This window comes from Polypterus senegalus, chromosome 16 (genome assembly GCF_016835505.1).
Source record: "Polypterus senegalus isolate Bchr_013 chromosome 16, ASM1683550v1, whole genome shotgun sequence".
NCBI lineage: Eukaryota > Metazoa > Chordata > Cladistia > Polypteriformes > Polypteridae > Polypterus > Polypterus senegalus.
In genome coordinates this window covers 26,288,472-26,315,381 of record NC_053169.1, presented here as the reverse complement: position 1 = coordinate 26,315,381, position 26,910 = coordinate 26,288,472, and the positions used below count along the sequence as shown (strand labels likewise).

The 26,910-nt window shown below is 41.4% G+C and overlaps 1 protein-coding gene across 1 annotated transcript in view; it reads right to left on the bottom strand.

Moving 5' to 3' along the window:
* b3gat2 (beta-1,3-glucuronyltransferase 2 (glucuronosyltransferase S)) overlaps nucleotides 1-8,369 on the bottom strand; it is a 62,670-nt gene extending 54,301 nt beyond the window's left edge. The window contains exon 1 of the mRNA XM_039738284.1: nucleotides 7,044-8,369. Within this exon, the coding sequence (XP_039594218.1) occupies nucleotides 7,044-7,580 (537 nt within the window). The 5' untranslated portion in view covers nucleotides 7,581-8,369. The remainder of the gene's footprint in view (nucleotides 1-7,043) is intronic.
* Between the last annotated feature and the right edge of the window lie 18,541 nt (nucleotides 8,370-26,910).

The following is a 26,910-nucleotide window of genomic DNA, read 5'->3' as shown; positions in this document are numbered from 1 at the left end:
AGAAATGGAGTCCACTATAGACCTTACAGGACTGCTTCGGTTGATTGTTGCGAAGTGAAAATCAAGATGAGCACTACGCAAACATAACAAAGGTAGAAGATTTGTAATTAATATAAAGAATAGTTATTTTACATGTGATTTTTAGATAAATGATTACATTCTTGTTTTTCTATGTCACAGCTAAACCAAAAAAAAAAATCTGCTGTCTCTTTACGTAACATTTTGTAGTTGTTTGAAACATCCCGTACTGCACGTGATATGCACTGTTACAGTAATAACTGGCAGGTTACAAGTTTGGATTATTGGCGAGGAGGCCAACGTATGAGCCTGTTGAGAGTGGGCAATGGTGGCACAACAGCCTAAACTGTATCTGGTAACACTAAATAAGTTAGCTTAAACCTACTGTATATCACATTACATGACTTTCCCACCGCTTTTCAGTCACACACTTCACTTGTATAATCTTATCGAGTCGGGGCAGTCACGGTAGGCTCACATGATCACCTGGCGTGTAGTCCAACATACCCAAAGACGTCTGAGAACGGACAATCAATGAGCGTTCACCTGCAGCTATGCAGAGTACCTGAGGCTACGCAGCTATGAATGATATCGAACGCAAGACAGACAGAAGAGAGACTCGTCATCAGTGTGATGTTGTGTGTTTTACATAATCACAACAGAATGGAAAAGAGAGACGGCAGAGACCTATAAAGCCCCCATGCTGGATCCCGCTCAGTAGAATTGTATTGGCTAACAGACAGAAGAATCTCGTGATAACCTTGCAAATGAGAAACTATACTAGAAAGTCATCATGCCGTCATCTAATTCTACACACCTCACAATTTCTTAGTTGTGTAATCTGACATGTTCCAGTAACAAGATCAGGAACTGTAGTTGTCAAGTTTGACATCCTCCCCGACTAGAAATCACGAAATGTGGCATCTGCTTTGTAAGACTTTGCATTTATTTATATGAAGCTTTGTTAGGAACCTGTCTGCCAAAATAAGAATTCCATTCCAGTAAATCTCTAGTGATTTCGATGGCTTGAGGCTCTCGGCTGATACACAAAACTTATTGTCGTCTGCAAATTTAACTGACTTGCTTGGTGCATTTTTCTCGAAGTCAATTTTAGTAAAAAAAAAGAATCTGAGTCTGCGATGGCAGCAGGTTAACACTTGCATATTGGATGGCAACATATTTAACATAATAAGCCCCTTCAAGCTCATCATCAAGCTTTGGGATCTACTTCTGAATACTTCACTGTGCAGCTGATGGACAGACCCCTGGTGGTATGAGTGGGTGGCAATTGGGTCACTCTTCATCATCCCTCACTCGAGGCTCAACACGGGGGCTCCACAGGGCTGTGTTCTGAGTCTTTGGCTGTACTCCCTCTACACATACAGTATGACTGCTTGGCTGCACATGACTCTGACATTATTATCAAGTCAGTTCTCATAGGTATGATCTCTAAAAACAATAAACAGGACAACTGTTTTTTTTTTCTGAATATCAGCAAGGCAAAAGGAGCCGATTGTGAACCTCAGGAGAAAACAGCAGAGGCACTACTGCCCCCTTGGGTGGAGAGGGTGGACAGTTTCAGATACCTCGGTGTCCTCATCATGGTCTAAGCACACTGACGCCATTGGCAAAAACACCTCAGGGATTTCAAGCTGCACTCCAAATCAGTAAACAACTTCCACACATCCACCATCAAGGGTGTCTGGAAATGTTATGGCCTGGTTTGGAAACAGCAGACGACAGGACCACAAGGCTCTGCAGAGAGTGGTGCTGCCAGCAGAACACATCCCTAGGTGTGTACTCTGTAACCTCCTGGATATCTAAAACCAAGCAATGTCACAACAGGGCAAAAAAATACGATCAAAGATACCAGCCATCCCAACAATGGCCTCTCCTCTGTGCGGCGTTCAGGGAAATGGTACTGCTGCCTGAAGACCACTTCAGAGAGACTGAGGAGGCGCGTCTGTCTACAGTCCATCCACATCCTAAACGACAGTGCCTACAGCTATATACGTACATTATACCCTATTGCTACTTCTCCTATAATAATTGACTTATTATATATTTTTATAATATTTACATAATGCCATCATTGTACAGTACATATTGATATCCATAGCACAGAGTATTTAGTATTTATTGTGTCTATACTTTTAATACACAATCTTTGAGTTCAGCAGCTGAACATTTCACTACATATTGTTCTGTGTATAGTTGTATCTGACAAATAAAATTTGATCGGATTTTAGTAGCATCTCTGTCTATTCTAATAATCACAGCAAAAGTGTCAAATTAATAACCTGAACATCTGAAAACAATGCTTCCATATATACACTGGCAATGGACAAATTAATTCACTGTAAAGACTTAATATTATTATGTAGCTTCATTTAACTTACCTGTCATACAAGTCAATGTAAGCGGACTGTAATTTTTTACAGTAATGCTACAAAACTGTGCAGCTTTCAGTCTCTAGTGACCTATGAACATCAAAAATGTGACAGATTGAAATACATAACCGCGATCCACTTCGAGGACTTTGGGGTTAATGTTGTGTCCTGGAAATCTGCATTACGTCTTTTAATCTTTGCAGCACATCGTGCACTATAATTTCCAAATTGCTTTTCAATTGATTCGGTAAATTACTGCGGATTGGCTTTTAATGTCTTGCGGTGAAGGGCCGCTGGTGCAGACTTGTGCTCGTCCGCAAGTCACATCCGTAAAGAAGTGCAGCATACGGACAATGGAGCTAATCAGAGGCGTCTAAGCGAGTAAAGAGTCGCTAAAAGGCCGTCACGGTCGCTATAGAGCTCTGCATTCCCAGCGGGAACCCCGAAGCTGCAAGCGATATTTGGTACTGCCGGAGACAATGGAACACAATTAAGACGCGTTAAGCAGGCAGCCAGTGCCGCCGCCTCGCCAAACGCGCTACTGCCGACGGGAGGACGGCTTCTCCGAATTAAAAAGGCTGCATCGCATCTCAGAGACGACGAGATGAGCGCGATCCCCAGGAGGGGCTCACATCGCTCTTTGTTGTTCGCTTATTTACATTTTTGTAGCCGCTGCTCTACTTGTCAATCGCTCAGTGTGTGCTGTAAAACACTTGTTTACCAATTTGGCACCTAAAGATAAATCCATCGACATGCACTGTAAATTAATAGGCAGGTAAATAAACAGGTGAATGCAATAAAGAAATCGGCTATCGTTTAACTGAAGGAGGGAACATTCGGTGCAGCAAGTGTCTTCTTTTATTACCTGCCTTTAGCTTTCTAGACATGAGCATCACTTGAGGCAAAAATCTGTGCTAACGTGAGATCTCGTGAAGACCACTGAAGTGTTAACGAGTCGAAATTGACATTCTAGCCTGAAACTTCAGGGGTTACGTGCGTCGCGATATGTCATGGCTGCAAGACCACCATACGCCACCACCCCACCCCCCGGGCATATCAGTTCAGTTCGACGAGGCTAATTCAATTACAAAATCTTAACCGCAACAATGAGAATAATACACGTAAAAAAAGGATCGACTTGTGGGTAAGCAACAGCCTGTCTTTAATCCAGATGACAGCACGTCTAAATTGAGGGGCCGTCGCTGTTTCGTAAATGACTGTTTACGTCACAATTTACTGCCGAGAATTGCATAAGGCGCTATATATGATCAAATTATTTTCTTTTTGCATCGTGTGTCACCGTGAAAACTGATGTAAACTAAAGATCAGTCGCTTCCTCACACTCCCTGTTGCTTCGTGCGATCTTTTCTTTTAATACGTCAAGTTTAGTAGTCGGGACCTGCAGTGCCTGTTGATGTGTTTTACGGTGAAAGGAGACGCTTTATTCGCAACTGCGTTAAATCAAATCATTCTAGATTGTTTTTCATTTGGGCTTATACGATTTTTCGGTGTAGACATAAACTTTATGTAAAACGGTTGTTGTGGCCTAATTCCAACCATTATCTCTCACTTCGCCAAAATGTATTATTTTAAATTTCTTATGGTTAATAAATTAAGTCCTATTGACTGATTCTGTCATAATATTAGGAGAGCATATTGGATCGTACGATCACATTTATTTTTATTTGGCGTGTTCCAACATTCAGCGTTAGGCAATATTAACCGAATTTTAGGACTTTCATATCACCCCATCCGAAATAATCCACCCCTCCTCCCCAGCTCCAGACTGGAAGATCAGAATCACTGTCACCTTCTAACTTGTAGATAACGCCCTAGAGATGTCATAATTGTAGCTGTGAAATACATTAGATGGGGGGAGGGTGGTTTTGGTAATGTGGACATCACCCCTGCCGAAACCCCCCAAATTAATTCTAGTTACACCATAACGAGATGGACAAAACGAAGTGGAAAACATGTAAATGGTTTATATAGATATTTAAAAGGCGGGGACGGTAATGTCGGCAGGCATGATTGTCAATATTGCTTTAATCGCCCAAACCGCTAATTGTCTGTGTGGCAGCTACAATCATGACATTTCTAGGGCATAATCTACATGTCACTAACTTGAACCTTCACTAAATTAATTGTTTCGTCAAGCATTCAGACCTTCGAATCTGGAGTTAAGATGGGATGGGATTATTATCACCAGCCTAAAACCCCGTTACAGTTACCATCGTAAAGGTGTCAGAGTGGTTCTTCAGGGTGATATCATAGGGGGGGGGATGGACTCATTTTTGGTTCCCAAAAGAATCAGCCAAATGAAGGTTCGAGAAAGAACTTCCATTTATTTAGATCCCTTAACAGGTTCCATAAATAAGCATGAATAAATTATAGCAAATTTGTGCAATACCAGTACAGTAACACCAGGCTCATTTCAAGTTTTCCTGACTTGCTGGTATCCTGGTTGGTAGTCTACTGTAAATTTTAAAAAATCTGATATTTCCACATATACTAAAAACTCTTTCAAAGCCCAAAGAAACCAGTTTTATGTGTAAAGAAGCCTTCCCTGAATTAAATGGTTCTTGGGCAGCAATGGTTCAACGAGAAACCACATAACCTAAGAGCCGCAATTTTACAGTCGATTAATACTGCCTAACGCTGACTGCTGTAACATGCAAAATGTAAATTAATATGATCTTTCCAAATATTATGGCAGAATCAATCAATAGCATTTACACATTAGCCTTAAGAAAGATAAAATAATACCTTTCAGCTTGAGGGACGCGCGTGCACGCGAGGGGGTGGGGGTGATATTTTAACATTATACGGCTGGCGCTCTGTTTAGTCATTCTGGTGTGTATTTGACAAGGGGTTGTTGTCTGCCATACTATAATATTTATCTACTTCTGTAGATTGCTCCTGCATAACTAAAAACAGAACATTGGATTTTAGAGATTGGCTAAAGATAACCAGGGGGATATCTAGAGGGGTACAGGGAACAGACAGGTCGATTTACATATAATATTACAGTGGAGGTACGAGTGTAATGTACTCCTGCGATGTGCTATATAAACAAAGAAAGAAAGACAGTCCTAAGAGCTACAGCGCAAATAATGCACGTGGACGGTGATCGCTGTGCCGCCCTCGTCTGTCTCTCGCCGTCTTTACCTTGAAAGGCCTGTCAACTCCTCTCGTGCCCGGCGCCGTTCTCCTGAGCCGAGCGCTCTGCCCGCCTGTCTTTCACTCTGATCCGCGTCTCTCTCGTTTCTTATTTTGTCGGCTGTCTTTTCCAGAAGGAACTAGCAGGCACGTCAACCCGCCAAAAGGAAGTCAAAGTCGCTTTTACCGTTAATGACATCTCTCCAGTCTCAACCTGGTGGAATGTTTTTGTTTAGTAAGGCTGGCGAATTCAGCACAACTGGCTCGAGAAAATGCGAGTCTTTAAAATCTAATTACAAAAAAATAAAATAAAAAATCGACCACTCGCGCATTAGAACCACAGAAGACTATGATAAATTAAAGTAACAATAAATATTAGGAGTAGTATTCTCATGATATATTAATGCATTTTCAAGCTCGGTTCCTGTAAAATTGAAGCCCGCGGACTACAAAGCTGGACCCCCAGAACATACGCATTAACACCGTGGCCAGTTTTGCAACGACAATCACCTGTGATGAAAAACGATGTGTCGCACGGGGAGAACTTGCAATCCACATATGGAACCGAACTTCACGCAATACCGTTCAGTGCCAGTCTTACCTACGTAGAAGGGGCAACGGCTCCAGGCGTTGGAGTATTCAGGTTTTTTATCCCAAAGATAGGCGTGTTGGCAGTGTGAGTGGGCGCGGTGTTGTGTCCCACAACCCGCTGGATGCTGCCTGGATAGTCTCGAGCATTACATATGTTTAAAAAAATAGGTTCGGAAAATGGACTGATACTAATAGAATTGCACAAGTTATATTACCTATGTTCACTGCTTGATTTACATACCGCTGTAGGTGTAGGTGCAATAACGGAAATCACCTCGGCGTTGATGGCTTAAGATGTTTGGAAGGTGTCAGAAAAGCAAAGTAAAACACGAATGAGTCGAATTACTATTTGCACAAACAGTGATTGACTTTTATCGATTTCCCCGCGAATGGAGCTGAAGCTCGCGAGTATTTTTAGGTCTCCTATCTCTGCTCTGAGGTGTCTCTAATCTTAATATCGAGCCAATACTCTCTCGGAGTAGCAGTGAGCACCAAGAAGGGAAGAGTAAATCTTTTTCATCGTTGAGCTTATACTACTTATGTAATTGGGAATGGCAAAAATACATTATTCTTTATTTACTTAATATTATTATCAACCTGTAAATATGCTGAAAACCGTAAGAATGCGCACGACTTGCAATCGAGGGAACGTATGTTTTAATTACACACAACGGTCGGGGGAAAAAAGTTCAATAACAACCAACTGCTAACCTTTGCGGGGTAACGATGACACTTAACGGTGCGGTCATAACGAGTGCCGAATATCAACCTGAATTAATCACAGTGGGTCTCACCGTCCAAAACACAGAAATCTCATGAAGGGTGCAGTGGTCACAGATACAAAAGAAAGTGAACACAAATGCACATTGCATTACAGTTAGCTACCTCTTCAAAGAGCTCCAGGCTGTACGTGTTATCATCATCTGCAAAGAAGACGACCCCTGAGTGCTGAACCCCGCGGTGCCCACGCAGCCAAGCGAGCCCCGCGTTCCTCTGCTCGGTGGCTCGAGGAAGACCCGTCCGCTTGTACCGTCTTGGGGTCAACACATGCAGGTGAGTGTATGGGACCCCTGAATGAGCCAAAAACCGGGACACAAGTTCCGTGCGAATGTTGGAATCCTCCACCACAATCCAATGGAAGCCGGGTACCTGGCGAAAGGTGTTAGCCAAACGTGTGAGCTCTGCTTTTTGTACTGCCCGGCCGTAAGTGGGGGTGATGGCATAAACAGTGGGCAGCGAAGAGTGATTGCTGGTTCCCCTTTGAAGTGTCCCGTCCAGTCGGTGGCCATGACTTAGCCTGGAGAAGTAAGGGTGCGTGGGTACCCTGCCCGAGGTCCTCTTAGTATCTATATCTATCATTATGATCACAATCAAAACCCAAGGAAGGAGGATGAAAAAGCGACTGTAGAACAACGACTTCATGATGCTATCGACCAGTTACCAAAAACAGTCAAAAATCCTAGGGACAAATCAGAAACTCTCTGCTTGACAAGTGAATCAACACTGGAGTGGGTTACCAGCTCTAAAGACCGGAGCGCGAAGCCGACTTATCACAAAAGGCATTCTAGATCGCAAGGTGCCAGGAATCCTAGTATCCTCCTGTGACCATCTGATGCTTGTGCGCCTCCACCCATTCAGCCCTGGCACCGGCTCGGTGTCCCGTTCCTGTTCAACGCCCATCTTCTCTCAAAGTTTGTATTCCGTACAGAGTGTCTTGGGCACCGCGATACGAGCGCCGTTATCCGTAAGGGAAAATCGGAGAGGGATCCAGGAAACTTCATCCTTTGCAAAAGGCGAGACCCCGAAGCGGACTCACTTTATCAAGTAGTCATCGGGGGCGGGGTGCGGTGGAACGGGGCACGGACCTGCGGCTCTCTTCTGCCGTGTGTCTCGCATTGTAGAGCCGGGGTGAGTCGAGTACAGAGCGTCGATAGAGTTCGACGGAGAGGGAGAGGGAGGGGGAGAAAAAGGCGGAGGGAGAAGGGGACTGCTGCCGATTTGTTTTGCTGCTACTGAAAAAAAGGAGCCGACAAAAACGTCAGTGTCTATAGAGCCCTGGGAGAAAAGGCTCGGCGAATTTACAGAGGCGCAGCATCGCCTACAGCGTGAAAGAGGGAGCGATACAGATCATCGATGAACGAGAAAGAAAGAGGAAGGAATCGACGGGGATGTCTATTTATTTGCGCATGACAGAAAATTATTACTTCATTATGGCAGGACACGCTGTTTATGAATTTTAACTGAAAGGAAGAAGAGAGAAACAGACGACATCACGTCGCTGTGCCACCACCTAGAAGGACCGCGGCAGGGGAGCTGCCACCTGCTAGGAAGGATGATGGCCAGTCGCGATCATTCACCACTCCACGTACCAAGCTGGAGATGCGCCTGGAACGGTAAAGGGAATGAAGAGCGAATGTCAGTCACGGTCTGCTATCATATAAGTCACACCGAGAGTTAGGTGTTATATTTGAGTGACAGGTGCCTAGAAATTAAAGACGTCTGGCCTGCCCATAACAAAAAGTAAAATGGAGAAGGTCACCAAATATTAACATGTGGTGGGCATTACAGCAGGATGAGCGATTTTGGACATTGTTAATGTGTGCACCCTCTTCTGCCCTGGGCCTTCAATTTTGGGTCTTAATTGTTTACTTTTATAAAGCATCATCCCAGTTTCTTTGTTCTTCACGTAGAACTTTGTTTTTGAAGTCACAGAGGTGACATTCGATACTTCTCACTATCAGGTTTCTGATATATATATATATATATATACACAGTAGTGCCTATAAAAATATTCACCCCATGTTTTACTATTATTCAACCTTGAATCACGTCTTTGACATTCATCAACAGAAAAAAGATTCTTTAATGTCAACGTTAAAGCAGATCTCTTTAAAGTGGCCTAAACGATTTCCAAATGTAAAATACAAATATCATTTATCACATAAGTACTCACCCCTTCAAGTCAGCATTAAGTAGACACCCTTTTGGCAGCCATGACAGCCTTGACTCTGTGTCCATAGGCTCTATCAGCTTTGCACATCTGGACACTGCACTCTTTCCTCATTCCTCTTTGCAAAGATGCTCAAAGTTTGTCAGGATACATGGAGATTGTAAGTGAAAAGCATTTTCCATGTCCATCCACAAATTCTCAATTGGATTAAGATCTGGACTCCAACCTGGCCACTGCAGGACAATAACATTATTATCTTTAAGCTATTCTTAGTTTTATGCAGGGGCTTGTAGTCTTGCTGGAAATAAAATGTTCTCCTAAGGAGCAGATTTCTTGTAGGCTGCATCAGGTTTTCCTCGTATTTTCCTGCATTCATTTTACCTCCACAAACCTCCCAGGGTCTTCTTCAGAAAAACATCCCCACAGTATGATGCTGCCACCACTATGCTTCATGGTGGAGATGGTGTGTTTTTGATAATCAACAGTGTTCAAACATCGTATTTAGACTGAGAGCCAGAAAGCTCAATTTTGGTGTTGTAAGGCCATAGGACCTTCTTCCAGCCGACTTCTGTACAAAAGCGGCTTTCTCTTTGAAAGTCTCCCATAAAGCTGTGACTGGTAAAGCATCTGGGCAACAGTTGTTATCTGCACAGTCTCTCCAGTCTCAGTCACCGTGGCCTGTAACTCCTTCACAGTTCTTATAGGTCTTCTTCTTGCACAATCTCTGTTTTTGTGGATGGCCTTCTCTAAGTAGATTTGCAGTTGTGCCATACTCTTTCCATTTCTTCATGATTGTTTTAACTTTACTCTAAGGGATATTCAGTGACTTGGACATTTCCTAGTTTTAATCCCCTGAACTTGTGCTGTCCAGTCACCTTTTGATGGAGTTGACTGGAGTGTTCTTTTGTCTTCATTGTGCAAGTTACTGTAGGTCACAATACAGATTCACCACAGTTTGGACTTTCTACATTCAGGTGCATTTATAAGGCAGTGATACCCATTATGTCACCATGTCACCAATCGGTAATGATCAATTTCTTATATTGTTATATGGCATAACATCAGGCCTATCTGATGTAAAATAAAGTGGACATTTATTTGACATTGGCTAGATGGGTATCTCACTACTGACTGGCCTCCTTGGTTAAATGGAAGTGGGAGATGGATATACTTGTGATCATTTGGGATAGCACATCTGTGTCAGGCTAACTTAAGACATTGCAGACCTCATGGTTTTTTTCTATAATATTACTAATTTGAGAAGACTGCCATGCCGGGATCAAACCAAAGCAAATCATGTGCTGGACCAAACACTTACCTGCTGCAGCTTAATCCCAGGTTCGGTGGGCTGTATGTTTGCGCCAAACTTCATCCATTTGTGAATGTGTCCTTTAATGAGACTATTTCCTGCTCTCATTCTGTCACATTATTATTTCAGTCTATTTTTTATTTTACGTTTCCTTTTCTTACAAATTTCATCCAGAAGTGTATTGATCCTGGAGCATTTTAGTACCCTGTATGCTCTTGGCGTTATTTCTTTCTAAAAACAGGTAAAATTCCATTACAACGAACTACCAGGGACCTATAAAATATTTTATTGTAATGAAAATTTTGTTGTAAAGATATTCATTGTAATGGAATTTTACCTGTACTATATTGCATTCATTTAGTTTATTATGAAAATGAGCTGGCCATTTACATTATAGTAATAGAAAACGACTAAGGAAGAAAAGCAAATTATCTCAACCAGGTGTCGAAAAAAAGTGAAGCAAAGAAAAGACTGCCATATTTGAAAAGCCATGAGTTCAAGAAGCATTAGTCTGAACTTCATTGTGAATTTACACATCGCCAACAAAAAAAGTATACTGGATGTAATTAAAATGCTGTTAATGTGATGATTTTGAATCAGACATGCAGTATGTTCCAGAAGCTAAATGCCAAAACAGTGAGACGGCCAAACTCAGCAACCATAGCCTGGCCATTAGATCTGGTCACTAGGCCTACAGCCGGAGCTGGACTGGCAATGCGAAAAAGCAGGTGGGGAGAATAAATGGGTAAGACAAAGGTATACTTCATCTTTCTGTCCAGTTTCTGAATCTGCATATTTCAAGTCTAGTTCATGTTAAGCCAGAGCCGAACAATCCATGTCAATCCTAGGATGTCATCTGTGGGGTGGCATTTATGAAAGTTAAGGGGTGAGCACTCTGGACACTGAGGTACCCCCCACCACCCAGTTGTCAAACTATGATGATAATGAGTGCGCACTGTTAATGAAAGTATACCCAAGAGGAACAGCCTGGATGTCAAACTCTGATGATACTGAGTGCACACTGTTACCTACTGTGCGCCATTTATGAAAGTAAAACTATGCACAATCCATACACCAAGGGGTGCATGTGCCTTAAATGTTTACAGTATATACACATAGGCAGAAAGAGATGATGCTGGTGGTCATATACTGGACCTGATCTGCACATCTGGATTATCTGTCGGCAACACTTACAGCACTGATTTGGGACTCTCTGACCATAAAGCAGTATTTTTCACTGTCTCATAATCTCTCCCTCCTCTTACCTGTAAATGACAAATGTCTTACAGAAACCTTAAAACTATCTGTCCCTCTATTCTTTCTGGATCCATTTCTGATCTTTTTCTGTCTTCACCTATTCCATCAACACTAGATAGTCTTGTTGACCACTATAACTCAGCCCTTCATTCAGCATTAGATAAAACAGCTCCTTTAAAACATAAGGTTTCCTTTAAACGCTCAGCTCCTTGGTATAATTCAGAGCTACGATCTATGAAAGCAACTGGCCGACGCCTTGAGAGAATGTCACGTAAGACTGGCCTCATCGTGCACATCCAGGCTTTCTCTGACCACCAAAGAGCTTACAAAGAAGCACTAACTACTGCTAAGAACACACATTATGGCAGAATAATAGAAAGTGGCCACGATAACCCAATGGTTTTGTTCTCTGTAGTTAATAAACTAATCGAACCTGCATCTGGCCCAACTACCCGTTCTACTGGAGTCTGTGAAAAATTCCTCTACTTTTTCCGTAACAAAATTAAAGATCTAAATAATTCAACTAACATAAATACATCATCTGTTTATATCTCTCTCTGTTTCCCACTCCATCCAGCTCCTTCTCTAAGTTCTCACCAGTCACATCTGCATTTGTTAATAACCTGCTTTGTAAGATGAGGCCGACTACTTGTGTACTGGACCCCATCCCCACCACACTTCTTAAATCCTGCTTTCATGCCATAATACCGACTGTTACAACAATAATAAACTCATCTCTTGACACTGGCTTTGTGCGGCTCACTTTTAAAATCGCATCTGTAACCCCAATGTTAAAAAAGTCTGGTCTTGATGCTGACAATCTTAACAATTTCCGGCCTATTTCCCACTTACCTTTTCTGTCAAAAGTTCTTGAGCATGTTGTAGTTTCCCAACTCACCAACTATTTAACTTCTAATAATTTGATGGAACCCTTTCAGTCTGGTTTCAGAGCAAACTGCTCTGCTATGGGTAACCAATGATTTGCTTATGGCAGCAGACTCTGGACAAACCAGCATATTAATTCTGTTAGACCTCAGTGCAGCATTTGACACTGTCAGACATGACATTCTACTGTCCAGAATGGAGAACATGCTGGGTATCTCTGGCACTGCCCTCCAGTGGTTCAAGTCCTATCTGACTGATAGGCAAGAGTTTGTTAGTCTTGGCAACAGCAGATCCAGCTCAGCACCAGTCACACAAGGAGTTCCTCAGGGCTCTGTCCTCGGCCCTCTTCTCTTCTGTATTTATATGCTTCCCCTTGGCCATATTATTTGTAGCTATGGACTGGGCTATCATTTTTATGCAGATGATACTCAACTCTACTTCAATGTTAAAAGTGGAACTTCATCAGAGCTTTCTCAGCTCACAACCTGCCTTAGTGAAATTAAAACCTGGATGGAGCAGAACTCTTTAAAATTAAACTGCAACAAAACTGAACTCTTGCAAATTGGGACTAAAGTGCAGCTTAATAAAATGAGCTCCTTCCCAGTCCATCTTGGTGGTGATCTCATCAGACCTGCCTCTACTGCAAAGAATCTTGGTGTCATTTTTGATTCCTCCCTTTCTTATTCTGCCCACATAAATCACATTAAGAAACATTCTTACTTTCACCTCCATAACATATCCCGTGTTCGCTCCTTCCTCTCCTTTTCTAATGCTGAGAAACTTGTCCACGCTTTTATCACATCCTGCATCGATTATTGTAACTCTCTGCTGGCAGGTGCCCTTCTAATCTTATATCACAGCTCCAGCTTATTCAAAACTCGGCTGCAAGAGTCCTTACACGGACCAGCAGCAGCGAGCACATCACACCCATCCTGCTTCGCCTTCACTGGCTCCCTGTGTCCTACAGAATTGAATATAAAATTCTATTAATAAGCCTTAAATAACCTCGCGCCAAACTACATCAGTGACCTTCTCCATCACTATGTGCCTGTCCGCCCACTAAGGTCCTCTGATTCTGGCAATCTTGTTGTGCCCCACACTAATCTACACTCCATGGGTGACAGGGCCTTCAGCTGTATAGCCCAGACTCTGGAATGACCTACGGAAATCAATCAGGTCAGCTGACTCCATGAATTCTTTTAAAAAACAACTCAAAACTCATCTGTTCAGGAAGGCTTTTAGCTCTACTTGACTTTACTACCCTTCTTTCAGTTTACCTCTCTGTCAAGATGCTCATGTAACCTGTATGTGTGTGTTAGACCATCAATTATGTTGTCTGTTAGGCTTTTCTCTGAACTTACTATTTTACTCTTCTTTATTTATTTATCTGGTTTAGTACAATGCTATATACTGTATACCCTGCCATTCTTTCTTAAACTCTGTAAAGTGCCTTGTGCATGGGAAAGGCGCTATATAAATAAAATGTATTATTTTTATTATTAATGAAGGGGCGTATGCTCCGGATAACAAAGGGTGATGCCTGTCAAACCTGCCTAAGGCTCCAAATGGGCTTTGACTGGCACTGTGTGGAACAGTATTAGACACAAGGCAGGAACCAGGCCTGACTGAGATGCCAAAACATCACAAGGTACACTCAAATATGCCAGAGCAAATTTTAACCACCAATCAGCATCACTTACACATCTTTGGGATATGAAAAGAAAGCAAAGTACTCGGAGAAAATCCACATTTGGCAATGTGCAGACTCCCCCCAGATATTGTATATCTGGAAATTGAACCCACTTTTGCTGTCCTGCACATAACAATTGTATAATTAACATACCTGAACCTATATGATCTTGCCTAACCTACAACAATAGATAACATTTCCATCATTTAATAATTAAGAAACGCAGAGGAAACAGTAAATGTTAGCAGTATTCATCTATGACACCAGAGGGCAGTAGGCAAACCCCAGAGGGGACTGGTGGGGTCCAACAAGCAGACATACCACCTGCACTTCAGAATTAAATAATTCACCTAAAGCTAAGCATGTATTGCCCAGGCCAGTACTTGGATGGGAGACCATCTATTAAAAAAACTTGGGTTGTTGCTGGAAGAGGTGCGGGTGAGGCCATCACTGGACACTTAACCTGTGGGTCTGTTTGTAGATGCCAATGCCCCAGTGCAGTTGTGGGGACTGTGTAGTGCTGTAAAAATTTGCGCTGTCCTTTGGATGAAATGTAAAACCAAGGTCTTGACTCTGTGGTCATAAAATATCCATGGGTGTCTTTTGGAAAGTGTAGGGTGTACCATCAGATCCTGGCTAAATTTCCCATTCTGCCCCCAATCATCCCGTCTCTAACTGACTAATTGTCTCTCTCACCCCTTCACCACCTACTAGCAAATCTGTGCTGAGCCTACTTGCACTAGAATGGCTGCCGTTTCACCATCCAGGGTGACACTGCACATCGATGGTGGTTGAAGTGGCTCCCTATTGTCCATGTAAATACCTTTGTGTAGGTTACAAAAGTGCTATATTAAAGAATGAATCGATTAATTAATAAACTAATTCAAGATGACTTCTTATGACAAAGCCTGGCTCAAGGGTGCAGTTCCTTGTGAGGCCACTAGAGGCTATGGTGCATTAAATGACTCTGGTGCTGTGTGGGTTACCTTGACATTAGAGGCTGTGGTTCATGGAGCCTCTGTATTTGCCAGAACATAATTGTGGTGAGTTTGTCTTAAAGACTCATGAATGGTGATAGAGGGAACAGAAAAGAGCAGCTATTGTTGGTGCCTTAGAGCTGAGAAAATAAGGGGCCTATCCCACCATCTTTACCTTCTGTTCATTGATTGGCCTTCAACTAAAGCATGGAGCTAAATTTCCAGTGTCAAGGCCCCATTTTGCATTTAAGTTTAGGAGCCTATGGGTACAATAACCCAAGGCTAAATACAGAAGTTTAGGCCTCATTAGTGCATTTTTCATTTGTGGTATTGGGAATCAGAAAATCCTAATAATTCATTTTAATTATTATTTTTATAAGTTCTCCTGTCACTATATGTCTGGACTTTGAATTATGGACCATACATCTTCGCTGTTTACTATGCACTTTACATTGCTAGATAACATCTCTCTGTTTTCTGTGTCTGATGTTCTCACCATTGCCTTTACCTGGTATTCTTCAGTTCTCTTTAAAGCCCTGTATTCAGAATAAAAGTGGACTACAAGACATTATACGTGGAAATTTTGGACCAAACACAGCTCAATTACACTTGCTTCCAGGTGGGTACAGATTCTTTTAGCAAATTTTGCTCCTGGCTTATGAATCTATGTACCCAAAGCCTATCAGAACATCTGTCCATCATGTGTGCATCTTGTAAACTCTTAAAGACAATTAAAGACATGTTGAAATCACTGTGTGATGGCTTTCCAGGACAATCATGCTCACCGCTTTTTGTTGCAGGTAATTGCATGTTGCCTGACAAAGCAGGTGCAGTACAATTAGGGTTGCCAGATTAGAAAATTAGAAATGCGGGACACTCTTAAAATCTCTCTCTATATTACTATATACAGTATATAAATTTATACAAGCCCCCTACACACCGAGATCAATATCTTCTTATATAATACTCAACCATGTGTCTGTGTAGGATTTTGAATCACCTGAAGCTCGTAAACCGTTTGAACTATTGAACTGAGATTTGGTACACATATATTATGTGACCTCTACTGTCCGCTTTCAGAGTGATGATTTTTATTACTCTTTTTATTTTTATTTTATTGTAGAATTAACTCTCGGCAGCGGGCTGCAGGGCAGCTATGCGGTGCATGTGTACAGGCGCCATTCTCATTCCTACCACCGTCGCGGTCACTTCCCCTACCTCTTTATATATTAAATCATTCTTGAGGCAGATTGAAGACTTAAGTGCCAGCTTAAGTGAAAAATTAAGGAAACGTACTAAGTAGTTGCAACGCAAACACTGACTTAAATCAGTTTTAACGCGAAAAGATTCAGACAAAAGACAAGAAGAAGTGAGCCGCTAGGGTGGAGAAAAGAAGAGCTGCTCAGGAAGCAGCAAGCGCATCAACCTCTGAGCAAATACTAAACGTACAGAGAAAGAGGAGGAAATCTATGAATGCTCAAGTCAAGTGTATTCACTGCACATTATCGTGCATTACGCTGTTAGTGGTATTATATAAAAGTAGATACATAAGTTAAAAACATAAGTAAACAAAAGTAAAAACATTTGAAAATTATTTAATACAAGCTAAAACAATTCTGTAAAAGTGAAATCATTTGAAAACATTTATTTAATACAAACAACAGAGAAATATTATTATTATTTAATACAGGTAGTTAGAAAAAAAGTGGGCCATGGCAAGTAGGACCAACACACTTTGTTGACAGTCGCTGTATGTTGCAATGCTGATTCAGAACTGCACAGCAGCGCGGCTGGAGAGCAAAACGGTATGAGTGTCGATGTCCTCAGCCAACCACAGCAAATGAACAAGTTGCAAACAGGCAGCAAACACTCATTTCCTCGTTACATTTGGGTTATTTTCATCGAGAGAATCTGAGAAAAGAAAGTATAATTACTTATAAAGTTACAAATAAGTACTGTAAGAAATGTATTTTTATTACAAAATTTGAAAATGAACTAAATACGAGACATTTGGGTGTCCCTGAAAGATCAGGGGACAAAATTATCAAATATGGGACATGTCCCGCATATAAGGGACGTCTGGCAACCCTAAGTAAGAACAAAGGTACATCGCGAAATACAATCGAGGTAGAGACGAGGCAGGGAAGGCACTCGTTTGCAGCTTTAGACCTCTGCCAAGTAAATCTGATGCTGATCCTCTGAAGCTTTTGGGGATCTCATTAACATATGGGGTTCCTAACGTTTTGTGTTGGAACGCCCCTGCAAGTGTCCAAATCATCAAAGTTTTATTATGAAATTTGAAAATGAACTAAATACGGGACATTTGGGTGTCCTTAAAAGGTCAGTACCGGACTGGGGACAAAATGATCAAATATGGGACATGTCCCGTATATAAGGGACATCTGGTAACCCTAAGTACAAAAGATTAACAGCTAAGTTGAGCTCAACTACAATCACAATCCTTTTTTTTGTTTTTCTCATTCTGTCATGGTATGTAAAACACAAGACATCAGACAGATGAGCATCTGTTCTGATTGTGACATTCAACACAACCACACTCCTTATTCCTTGTCACTACATTATATGCATTGTACATTCATTGGATAACCATTCATTGGCTTTGAGATCTTATGCACAGAGCCCACTCCTACAACTAAACAAAACATGTCTGATGTTGTTGGGGTGAGTCACCAAGTATGTTAGACTAGGTGACTGTCCTTCATGGGATAGTGCAGCCAATATCTTCAACTCATTAAGATTATAGAAATCTTATGTAGGTCTATGATTGAAAATCATTGGAAATGTTCTATAATGTGACATGACCTTCTTACTCACCCAATGATATGGTCTTGGTGAACAATGATTTTGTTTTGTGGCTTCTACTCTATAATGCGTCATCTCTCTTACCTTCTAGAGCTCTCCGAAATAGACTCTGCTGTACTTTCCTGTGCTCCAGCTTCTCTGTGTTCAGTGTTAATTTCCACAGTGCATTATTTTGCTTTCTTGATGCAAGATTCTTTTACAACGTCCTCTAGGTGTTGTCCAGTTTGAATTAAATTATACTCGTGTCTTTGCCAGTTGTTCTTTGCCTGAAAGTTCTGAAAGTTTATGCTCTTAATGGCACTTCATAAAACTAAGACCGAGTTATTAATTTGTTTCAACTTGCCCATTTGGCTCTGAGATTACTAGATGGAACCAAACAAAAAAAATATTCATGTAGAAGACCAAAGCAGACGAGGGTTTAGTCCATCGAGGTGAGTTATGATAAACCCACACACATTTGCAGATCGCAGCTATGATGTGACTCTGAGTGCAATTACACTGCAGTAAAACTGCAATTAGACTGCTGTGGAACGGCGCTCTGATGCCATTAGCTCCAATTTATTGCTCCGCGATGCACTCTGCTGTGAAGCCAGAATATGGCCTGCTGTCAGATTTGGACGCATCTAAGTAAAGAGGACAGATGAATTCGACTCTCTCCTACGCACACACATACAGTACACTCACGGCTTCATGGAGTTTGAGTCTCTCCTCTCTGAACATCAGGCTCCCTGCAAAGGATTATGGGGTGAGCGGGAGTGTGAAAGAAAGAGAGAGGGAGGGGGCCTCGCAGAGCGGGAATTTGAAAAGAGGACGTGCAACGCGTGGACAGCGGGCAGTCCGGCAACGCCCTTAATGGAATTTGTTTTTGGCTAAGTTGGTCTGCATTAGTGGAACAAGTAAGTTGTTGTTTCTTTAATGGTGTTCATTTACTTATTGTTTTACAGTGCGATATGTTAAAAATGCAGTACTGTTATTTGAAGTTATTTGAATGCTCAGTTTATAGAAGTGACAACGATACTTGAGGTCTGTTAAACACCTCTACTGAGATGCCAGTAGCATTCTCCTTGCAGCCTTTCTCCTGGGATTGCTGACTACCAACTGGTGACGATCTGTTAAGCACACTTTTGATGGTGCAGCGGGTAGGTCTGAAAACGTCTCGTGTTTCTTTTTGAAGCTGAACAAATCCATAATCCACAGATAATGCGCTCTCTATGCAGGTCGCAGTGACTCAGCAATATGATAGACATCTGGGCAGGGGCAGCTGCCAGCCTACCCATCCTCGGCTCACACAGACTTCCAATGGCCACTCTATCTGCCGGTGAACCTAACCACCCCCCAAACCAGAGGTCAAGAAACGAGATAGCAAGAGCGAGGAGAGCGCACACGCATTAAAAAAAGTCGAATTTTATATTGCGCCTATGATTCATTATGTGCCCAAAAGCTGAGAAGCACCCAGCTGCCCGTAGTACGGCGTCCGTTTTAAGACACCGTCATTTTTCACTTCCAAATCATCAAGCATCTGCATTATCTGTAGCTGCTCCGAATAATGCATCAGTAGTCATGTACTGCAGAGCACTTCGATGCTTCGGACACTTGCGGGGCTTTCCAACAGTTGGGGCTACAACGTAAGGAACCCTGTGTGTTAATGAGATCCCCAAAAGCTTCAGAGGATCAGCGTCAGATTTACGTGGCAGAGGTCTAAAGCTGCAAACAAGTGCCTTCCCTGCCTCGTCTCTACCTCGATTGTATTTCGCGATGTACCTTTGTTCTTACTTAGGGTTGCCAGACATCCCTTATATGTGGGACATGTCCCATATTTGATAATTTTGTCCTCTGACCTTTCAAGAAACCCCAAATGTCTCGTATTTAGTTAATTTCAAATTTCGTAATAAAAATATATATTTTACTATCTTCTTATGGTACTTAGTTGTAACTTTATAAGTAATTATACTTTCTTTTCTCAGATTCTCTTGATGAAAATAACCCAAATGTAACGAGGAAATGAGTGTTTGCTGCCTGTGTGCAGCTTGTTCCGTTGCTACAGTTGGCTGAGGACAGCGACACTCTTACCGTTTTGCTCTCCAGCCGCGCTGCTGTGCAGTTCTGAATCAGCATTGCAACATACTGAGACTGTCAACAAGGTGTGTTGGTCCTACTTGCCACGGCCCACTTTTTTTTCTAACTGCCTGTATTTAATATTAATAATATTTCTCTGTTGTTTGTATTAAATAACTATTTTCAAATGATTTCACTTTTATAGATTTTTTTTAAGCTTGTATTAAATACTTTTCAAATGATTTTACTTTTGTTTTCCTCATAACCCATTAAAATCCTTGCTTTATGTTTTTAACTTATGTCCATCCATCCATCCATTATCCAACCCACTATATCCCGACTACAGGGTCACTGAGGTCTGCTGGAGCCAATCCCAGCCAACACAGGGCGCAAGGCAGGAACAAAACCCAGGGCAGGGCGGCAGCCCACCGCAGTAACTTACGGTGGGATGCAAAAGTTTGGGCAACCTTGTTAATAGTCATTATTTTCCTGTATAAATCGTTGGTTGTTACGATAAAAAATGTCAGTTAAATATATCATATAGGAGACACACACAGTGATATTTGAGAAGTGAAATGAAGTTTATTGGATTTACAGAAAGTGTGCAATAATTGTTCAAACAAAATTAGGCTGGTGCATAAATTTGGGCACCACAAAAAAGAAATGAAATCAATATTTAGTAGAACTGCCTTTTGCAGAAATTACAGCCTCTAAACACTTCCTGTAGGTTCCAATGAGAGTCTGGATTGTGGTTGAAGGTATTTTGGACCATTCCTCTTTACAAAACATCTCTAGTTCATTCAGGTTTGATGGCTTCCGAGCATGGACAGCTCTCTTTAACTCACACCACAGATTTTCAATTATATTCAGGTCTGGGGACTGAGATGGCCATTCCAGAACGTTGTACTTGTTCCTCTGCATGAATGCCTTAGTGGATTTTGAGCAGTGTTTCGGGTCGTTGTCTTGTTGAAAGATCCAGCCCGGCGCAGCTTCAGCTTTGTCACTGATTCCTGGACATTGGTCTTCAGAATCTGCTGATACTGAGTGGAATCCATGTGTCCCTCAACTTTGACAAGATTCCCAGTCCCTGCACTGGCCACACAGCCCCACAGCATGATGGAACCACCACCATATTTTACTGCAGGTAGCAGGTGTTTTTCTTGGAATGCTGTGTTCTTTTTCCTCCATGCATAACGCCCCTTGTTGTGCCCAAATAACTCAATTTTAGTTTCATCAGTCCACAGCACCTTATTCCAAAATGAAGCTGGCTTGTCCAAATGTGCTTGAGCAGACCTCAAGCGGCTCTGTTTGTGCTTCCTCTGCATCACTCTCGCATACAGCATCTCCTTGTGTAAAGTGCGCCGAATGGTTGAACGATGCACAGTGACTCCATCTGCTGCAAGATGATGTTGTAGGTCTTTGGTGCTGGTCTGTGGGTTGACTCTGACTGTTCTCACCATTCGTCGCTTCTGTCTATCCGAAATCTTTCTTGGTCTGCCACTTCGAGCCTTAACTTGAACTGAGCCTGTGATCTTCCATTTCCTCAATATGTTCCTAACTGTGGAAACACACAGCTTAAATCTCTGGGACAGCTTTCAGTATCCTTCCCCTAATCCATGATGGTGAACAATCTTTGTCTTCAGGTCATTTGAGAGTTGTTTTGTGACCCCCATGTTGCTACTCTTCAGAGAAAATTAAAGGAGGAGGGAAACTTACAATTGACCCCCTTAAATACTTTTTCTCATTATAGGATTCACCTGTGTATGTAGGTCAGGGGTCACTGAGCTTACCAAGCCAATTTGAGTTCCAATAATTAGTTCTAAAAGTTTTGGAATCAATAAAATGACAACGGTGCCCAAATTTATGCACCTGCTTGATTTTGTTTGAACAATTATTGCACACTTTCTGTAAATCCAATAAACTTCATTTCACTTCTCAAATATCACTGTGTGTGTCTCCTATATGATATATTTAACTGACATTTTGTATCGTAACAACCAACGATTTATACAGGAAAATAATGACTATTAACAAGGTTGCCCAAACTTTTGCATCCCACTGTATGTCTCTACTTTTATATAATATATTGGTCTGGGTGTGTAGGGGGCATGTATAAATTTATATTTATAGTAATATAGAGAGAGATTTTAAGAGTGTCCCGTATTTCTCATTTTCTAATCTGGCAACCCTATTCTTACTATAAAGTTTTTCTTTCAAGCATAATCACCCAAGGCAGGCGCTGATTTCGAGTAAAATGAAGACATTGGATTATAAACTGTATTTAGTTATACAGTTTGTCTGCTAAAGGACATCTAGTGGGTGATGGCTGGAGTCCACAAGCAGTCTGAAGGATTCAGATTCATTAATATCTAGGTGACAACATCACAAGAAAAGCGATCTGGAAATATTGTAAAACTGCAGATTCAGTCTCGCACTTTTGTTGGAAAGGTCTGCACTGCAGCTCATTTTATCCCACATAGGTATGAGTTGCATGCCTTTTCTTTTTCTCTGCTCTTGGGGTGACAAATTTTTTCCATTTACAAATATGTTTCTGATTTAATTTAGAAAGTGCTAATCAATTAATCTTTATATAGTGCCTTTTCACTGAGTACATCACAACACTGTTAGAAAAAGAAAAGTCGTGTAGGATTGTGGTATTTTGCAATAAGTGTATCAGAGTTTACATCCTTATTGTGGAGTCTGAATGTTTTCCCTGAATGTGTGAGTTCTGTGAAATGTGACAATGCTTAAATCTTCTTCTTTCGGCTGCTTTCCTAAGGGGTCGCCACAGCAGATCATCTTCTTCCATATCATCCTGTCCTCTGCATCTTGTTCTGTTACACCCATCACCTGCATGTCCTCTCTCACCACATCCGTAAACCTTCTCTTAGGCCTTCCTCTTTTCCTTTTCCCTGGCAGCTCTATCCTTAGCATCCTTCTCCCAATATACCCAGCATCTCACCTCTTCACATGTCCAAACCAACGCAATCCCGCCTCTCTGACTTTGTCTCCCAACCGTCCAACTTGAATAATAACATAAAATCCGAGTATAAACAATTAAATGTGTCACAATAAATATTTTTGTTGCTCCTTTCTTTGTTTATTATTACTTCATTTATTTTTCAGTGACAAGCATGCAACATGAAATAAACCATGAAAAGAAAAATGTCACTTTCACTCATAGAGGGTGTGTTCAAGTGACTACTGTTTATTCAATGGTGAATCGTCGGTATAGCAGACGTAGCCCTTCAACCATCAAGGGCCACATTTACAGCAGACACTTCAGATGCAGATTTCTAATGATGAATTAAAGTATCCACTTCACACAGTAATTCTTTGTAACATTTTTTATTGCACTCGTATCTGACACACACATTCACTATTTTAAGCAGGAGTCCCAAGCCAAGTAAAGTGCGTACCTCCACTTTGACGACGATTCACCATTCAAAACACACCATTTGTTAGAGCCCAACCTTTCAACTATGACAAGTCAAAGTGACAGTTTTCATTTTAGAGGTTATTTCATGTTGCTGCTGTGTCACTGAAATAAACAAATGAAGAAACGATTAAATAAATACATAAAGATCTAAACAGCAAAAATATTTTTTTGGCACATTTAGTTATTTAGACTCACATTTCATGTTAATATTATTTATTTATTGTTACATTTCACAGTACTTTTATGTACAGTATTTATTTATTTATTTTTGTTTGTTTGTGTCTGAATATTTATCTACAGGCTAAATATTTATCTACAGGATGGTCCAGATCCAACTATGATTAATGCGGGGATGATTCCACTTTGGCACAAACACGATTCTTCATGTTGTCAGTTCGCACACTTCTCAATGGTCCGGGATTTTTCGGGTGATTTTCTATGTAATAAACTTAATAAGTTATAGCGTAATGAAAATTGCATAATTAGATCTGGACCACCCTATATATCCAAATACATGCAGGTTGGATGAATTGGTGTAGCTAAATTAGTCCAAGTGTGTGTATGTCTGTGTTCACCCTGTGATGGACTCGCTCATTGTTGTTCCAGCTTTATGCCCAATGATTGATGGGATAGCCTCCAGCTCCCCCATAGCCCTGCTTTGGGTAAGTAGGTTTGGGAAATAGATGGATGGATGGATGTATAGATTATGTTATGTAGATAAACTGTTCGTCTATACTATTGCTAATTACAAATATAATAATATTTCTGTTTTTTAAAAATTGAGGATATTCTGTGATTTACTTTGACAATGAAGTTTTCTGTTTTGCTGTTGGCCATGTCAGTGGGGAGAGGGAAAAAGACAGAATGTGATGGACAGGAACTGAAGGATGGAAGGCTTGTAACAGAAATAGTATGGCAGTAATAACAACCTTTTGAGAAGAATATGCACTGAATTCTTTGTCTTTAAACTTTTAACACTCCAGACTAACCTTTACAGAGGAATGGAAAGGCTGCAGTCTGTTGCTTTACTTGTAGGGAGGCTCATATTACAAAACTGTGTGTTAAATAAACACACTCCATGCATACATGTTTATGGGTTACTTTAACAACAATACAAGAGTTCATTTAACATTGGCAGTTTTGTCGAATAGGTGCATATCACCATATATATTGATGCCACTGTCATGAGTAGTAGTTTAAAAGTTTTAATGTGCCTTCTTTCTGACAGGAACTGTATTGTTCTAGTGGCATAATTTTTAATGCTTATATTTTATACTGAAATATATAGAAACATTTAATATTTTAACATAGTGTATTACAATGATGCGGTGGGCTGGCGCCCTGCCCAGGGTTTGTTTCCTGCCTTGCGCCCTGTGTTGGCTGGGTTTGGCTCCAGCAGACCCCTTGACCCTGTAGTTAGGATATAGCAGGTTGGATAATGGATGGATGGGTACATTACAATGTGATTTTTTTATCTATAAGAATGTTCTTCCCTCATATAACAACATGCATTTTGTAATGCCTTTTCTTCTTGTCAGCATCTACTTTATGTTTCAGATACACTGCCAGCATGCATGTTTGGTTTTGACAGGTCCATCCATCCTTCCATCCTCTTCTGCTAATCCCAGATTAGGTCGCGGGGGCAGCTTTTTGAACAGAGATGCCCAGACTTCCCTCTCCCTAGCCTCTTCTACTAGCTCTTCCGGGGGAATCCCGAGGCATTCCCAGGCCAGCCGAGAGACATAGTCCTTAAAAGTTATGAACAGAATCAGAGACAAAGGGCAGCCCTGGCAGAGTCCAACTCTCACCGGAAATGGGTTCGACTTACTGCCGGCAATGCGGATCAAGCTCTGACACCGGTTGTACAGGGACCGAACAGCCCTTATCCGGGGATCTGGTACCCCATACTCCCAGAGCACCCCACACAGGATTCCCCGAGGAATACGGTCGAACGCCTTTTCCAAGTCCACAAAACACATGTAGAATGGTTGGGTAAACTCCCATGCACCCTCCAGGACTGAGCTGATCCACTGTTCCGCGACAAGGATGAAAACCACACTGCTCCTCCTGAATCCAAGGTTCTCACAGGTTTTTTCTTTAATTGTAAGAACCTCTCACGTGCTGATGTTTTAAATTAATAAAATGATGCAAAAGACTTTAACCTCACCATCTAACATTTTAAGCTAAAAAGTTAAATGGACATTAGTTTGGAGAATGCAGCCGTTCATGCACTGTGCACTTTGGTTTTCAGTTGCAGCATCAGTTGAAGTGAACACTAGGAGTGTTGTCTCATGGAATTATGAAGGTGAAGCCTATCTGTATCTAAAAAGATTCATTAGGCAAAGCAAACAAATGACAAAGGGACCTGCTTCGGAGCTCAAGGATATTGTATTTCAGAAATTGTCTAATTAGCCTTTTGCTCTTTACATTTAGCCATATAAGATTGAAAATGAAGCGGGTCAACAATGAAAACATTAAGCGGTTAACATTTCACTCTCAGAGTTGAAACATCTACTCATTTATCAATGTCTTGCGCGGAATGGAGTCACTGGCAGACCAAATGAAAAGGAGCAGACGAAGCCGATGAAGATGCTTGTTGCATAATTCTTAATGATATCTCATTTCCTACGAGAGAGAGGACAGACACTTGGAGATCTTCATATTCATTTAAATAGCTGAGATTCAAAGTATTTTGAGCAAAATAAACCCACAGGAGAAGCACATTAATTAATGAGGATGGGTTGTTGCCAATGAGAAACATATATGTCAAGAAGCTAAGGATATTGGCTCCCAGTTCCTGGGATCTTGGTTGATTTCCTACCTGGCTCACTGTAGGTCTTGGGCCCTGCTTTGAATTCACATTTGTGTCACTACCTCTGTGCAGTATGTAGTGCATTTAGGTAGCATAATTGTCAGTGCAGCTCTCTTGTAATTCCTGGGGTCTAGGTTTGAAACTCTCTTTGGTTGCTGCCTGTGTGGACTGTGTATATTTAAAGGGGTGGGAGATTTGTTAGTGCTGCTGCCTCCCGATTTTCTGGTGGGTCACTACCTGGTTGGCGTTTGCGAGTCATGGGGTGGCACATTTGTTAGTACTGCTTGTCTCACAATTCCCAAATGAGTCCCTCCTTGTTTGAAGTTTGCTTGTCATGAGTGTATATTTGTTAGCTTTTCCGCGTGATACATCTGTATACTTGGGTTCATTTCTCAAGACCAATTTACAATTATCCGTCAATCAAATCTCCCTTGTTTATTTTGGATATGTGAGGTAATTCAAGCAGACACAGGTCGAACAGTTAAACTGTACAAGACTGCGATGTAATCCCAGGCCTCTAGAACTCTTAGACAAGCAAACTTATAATCATGGCAA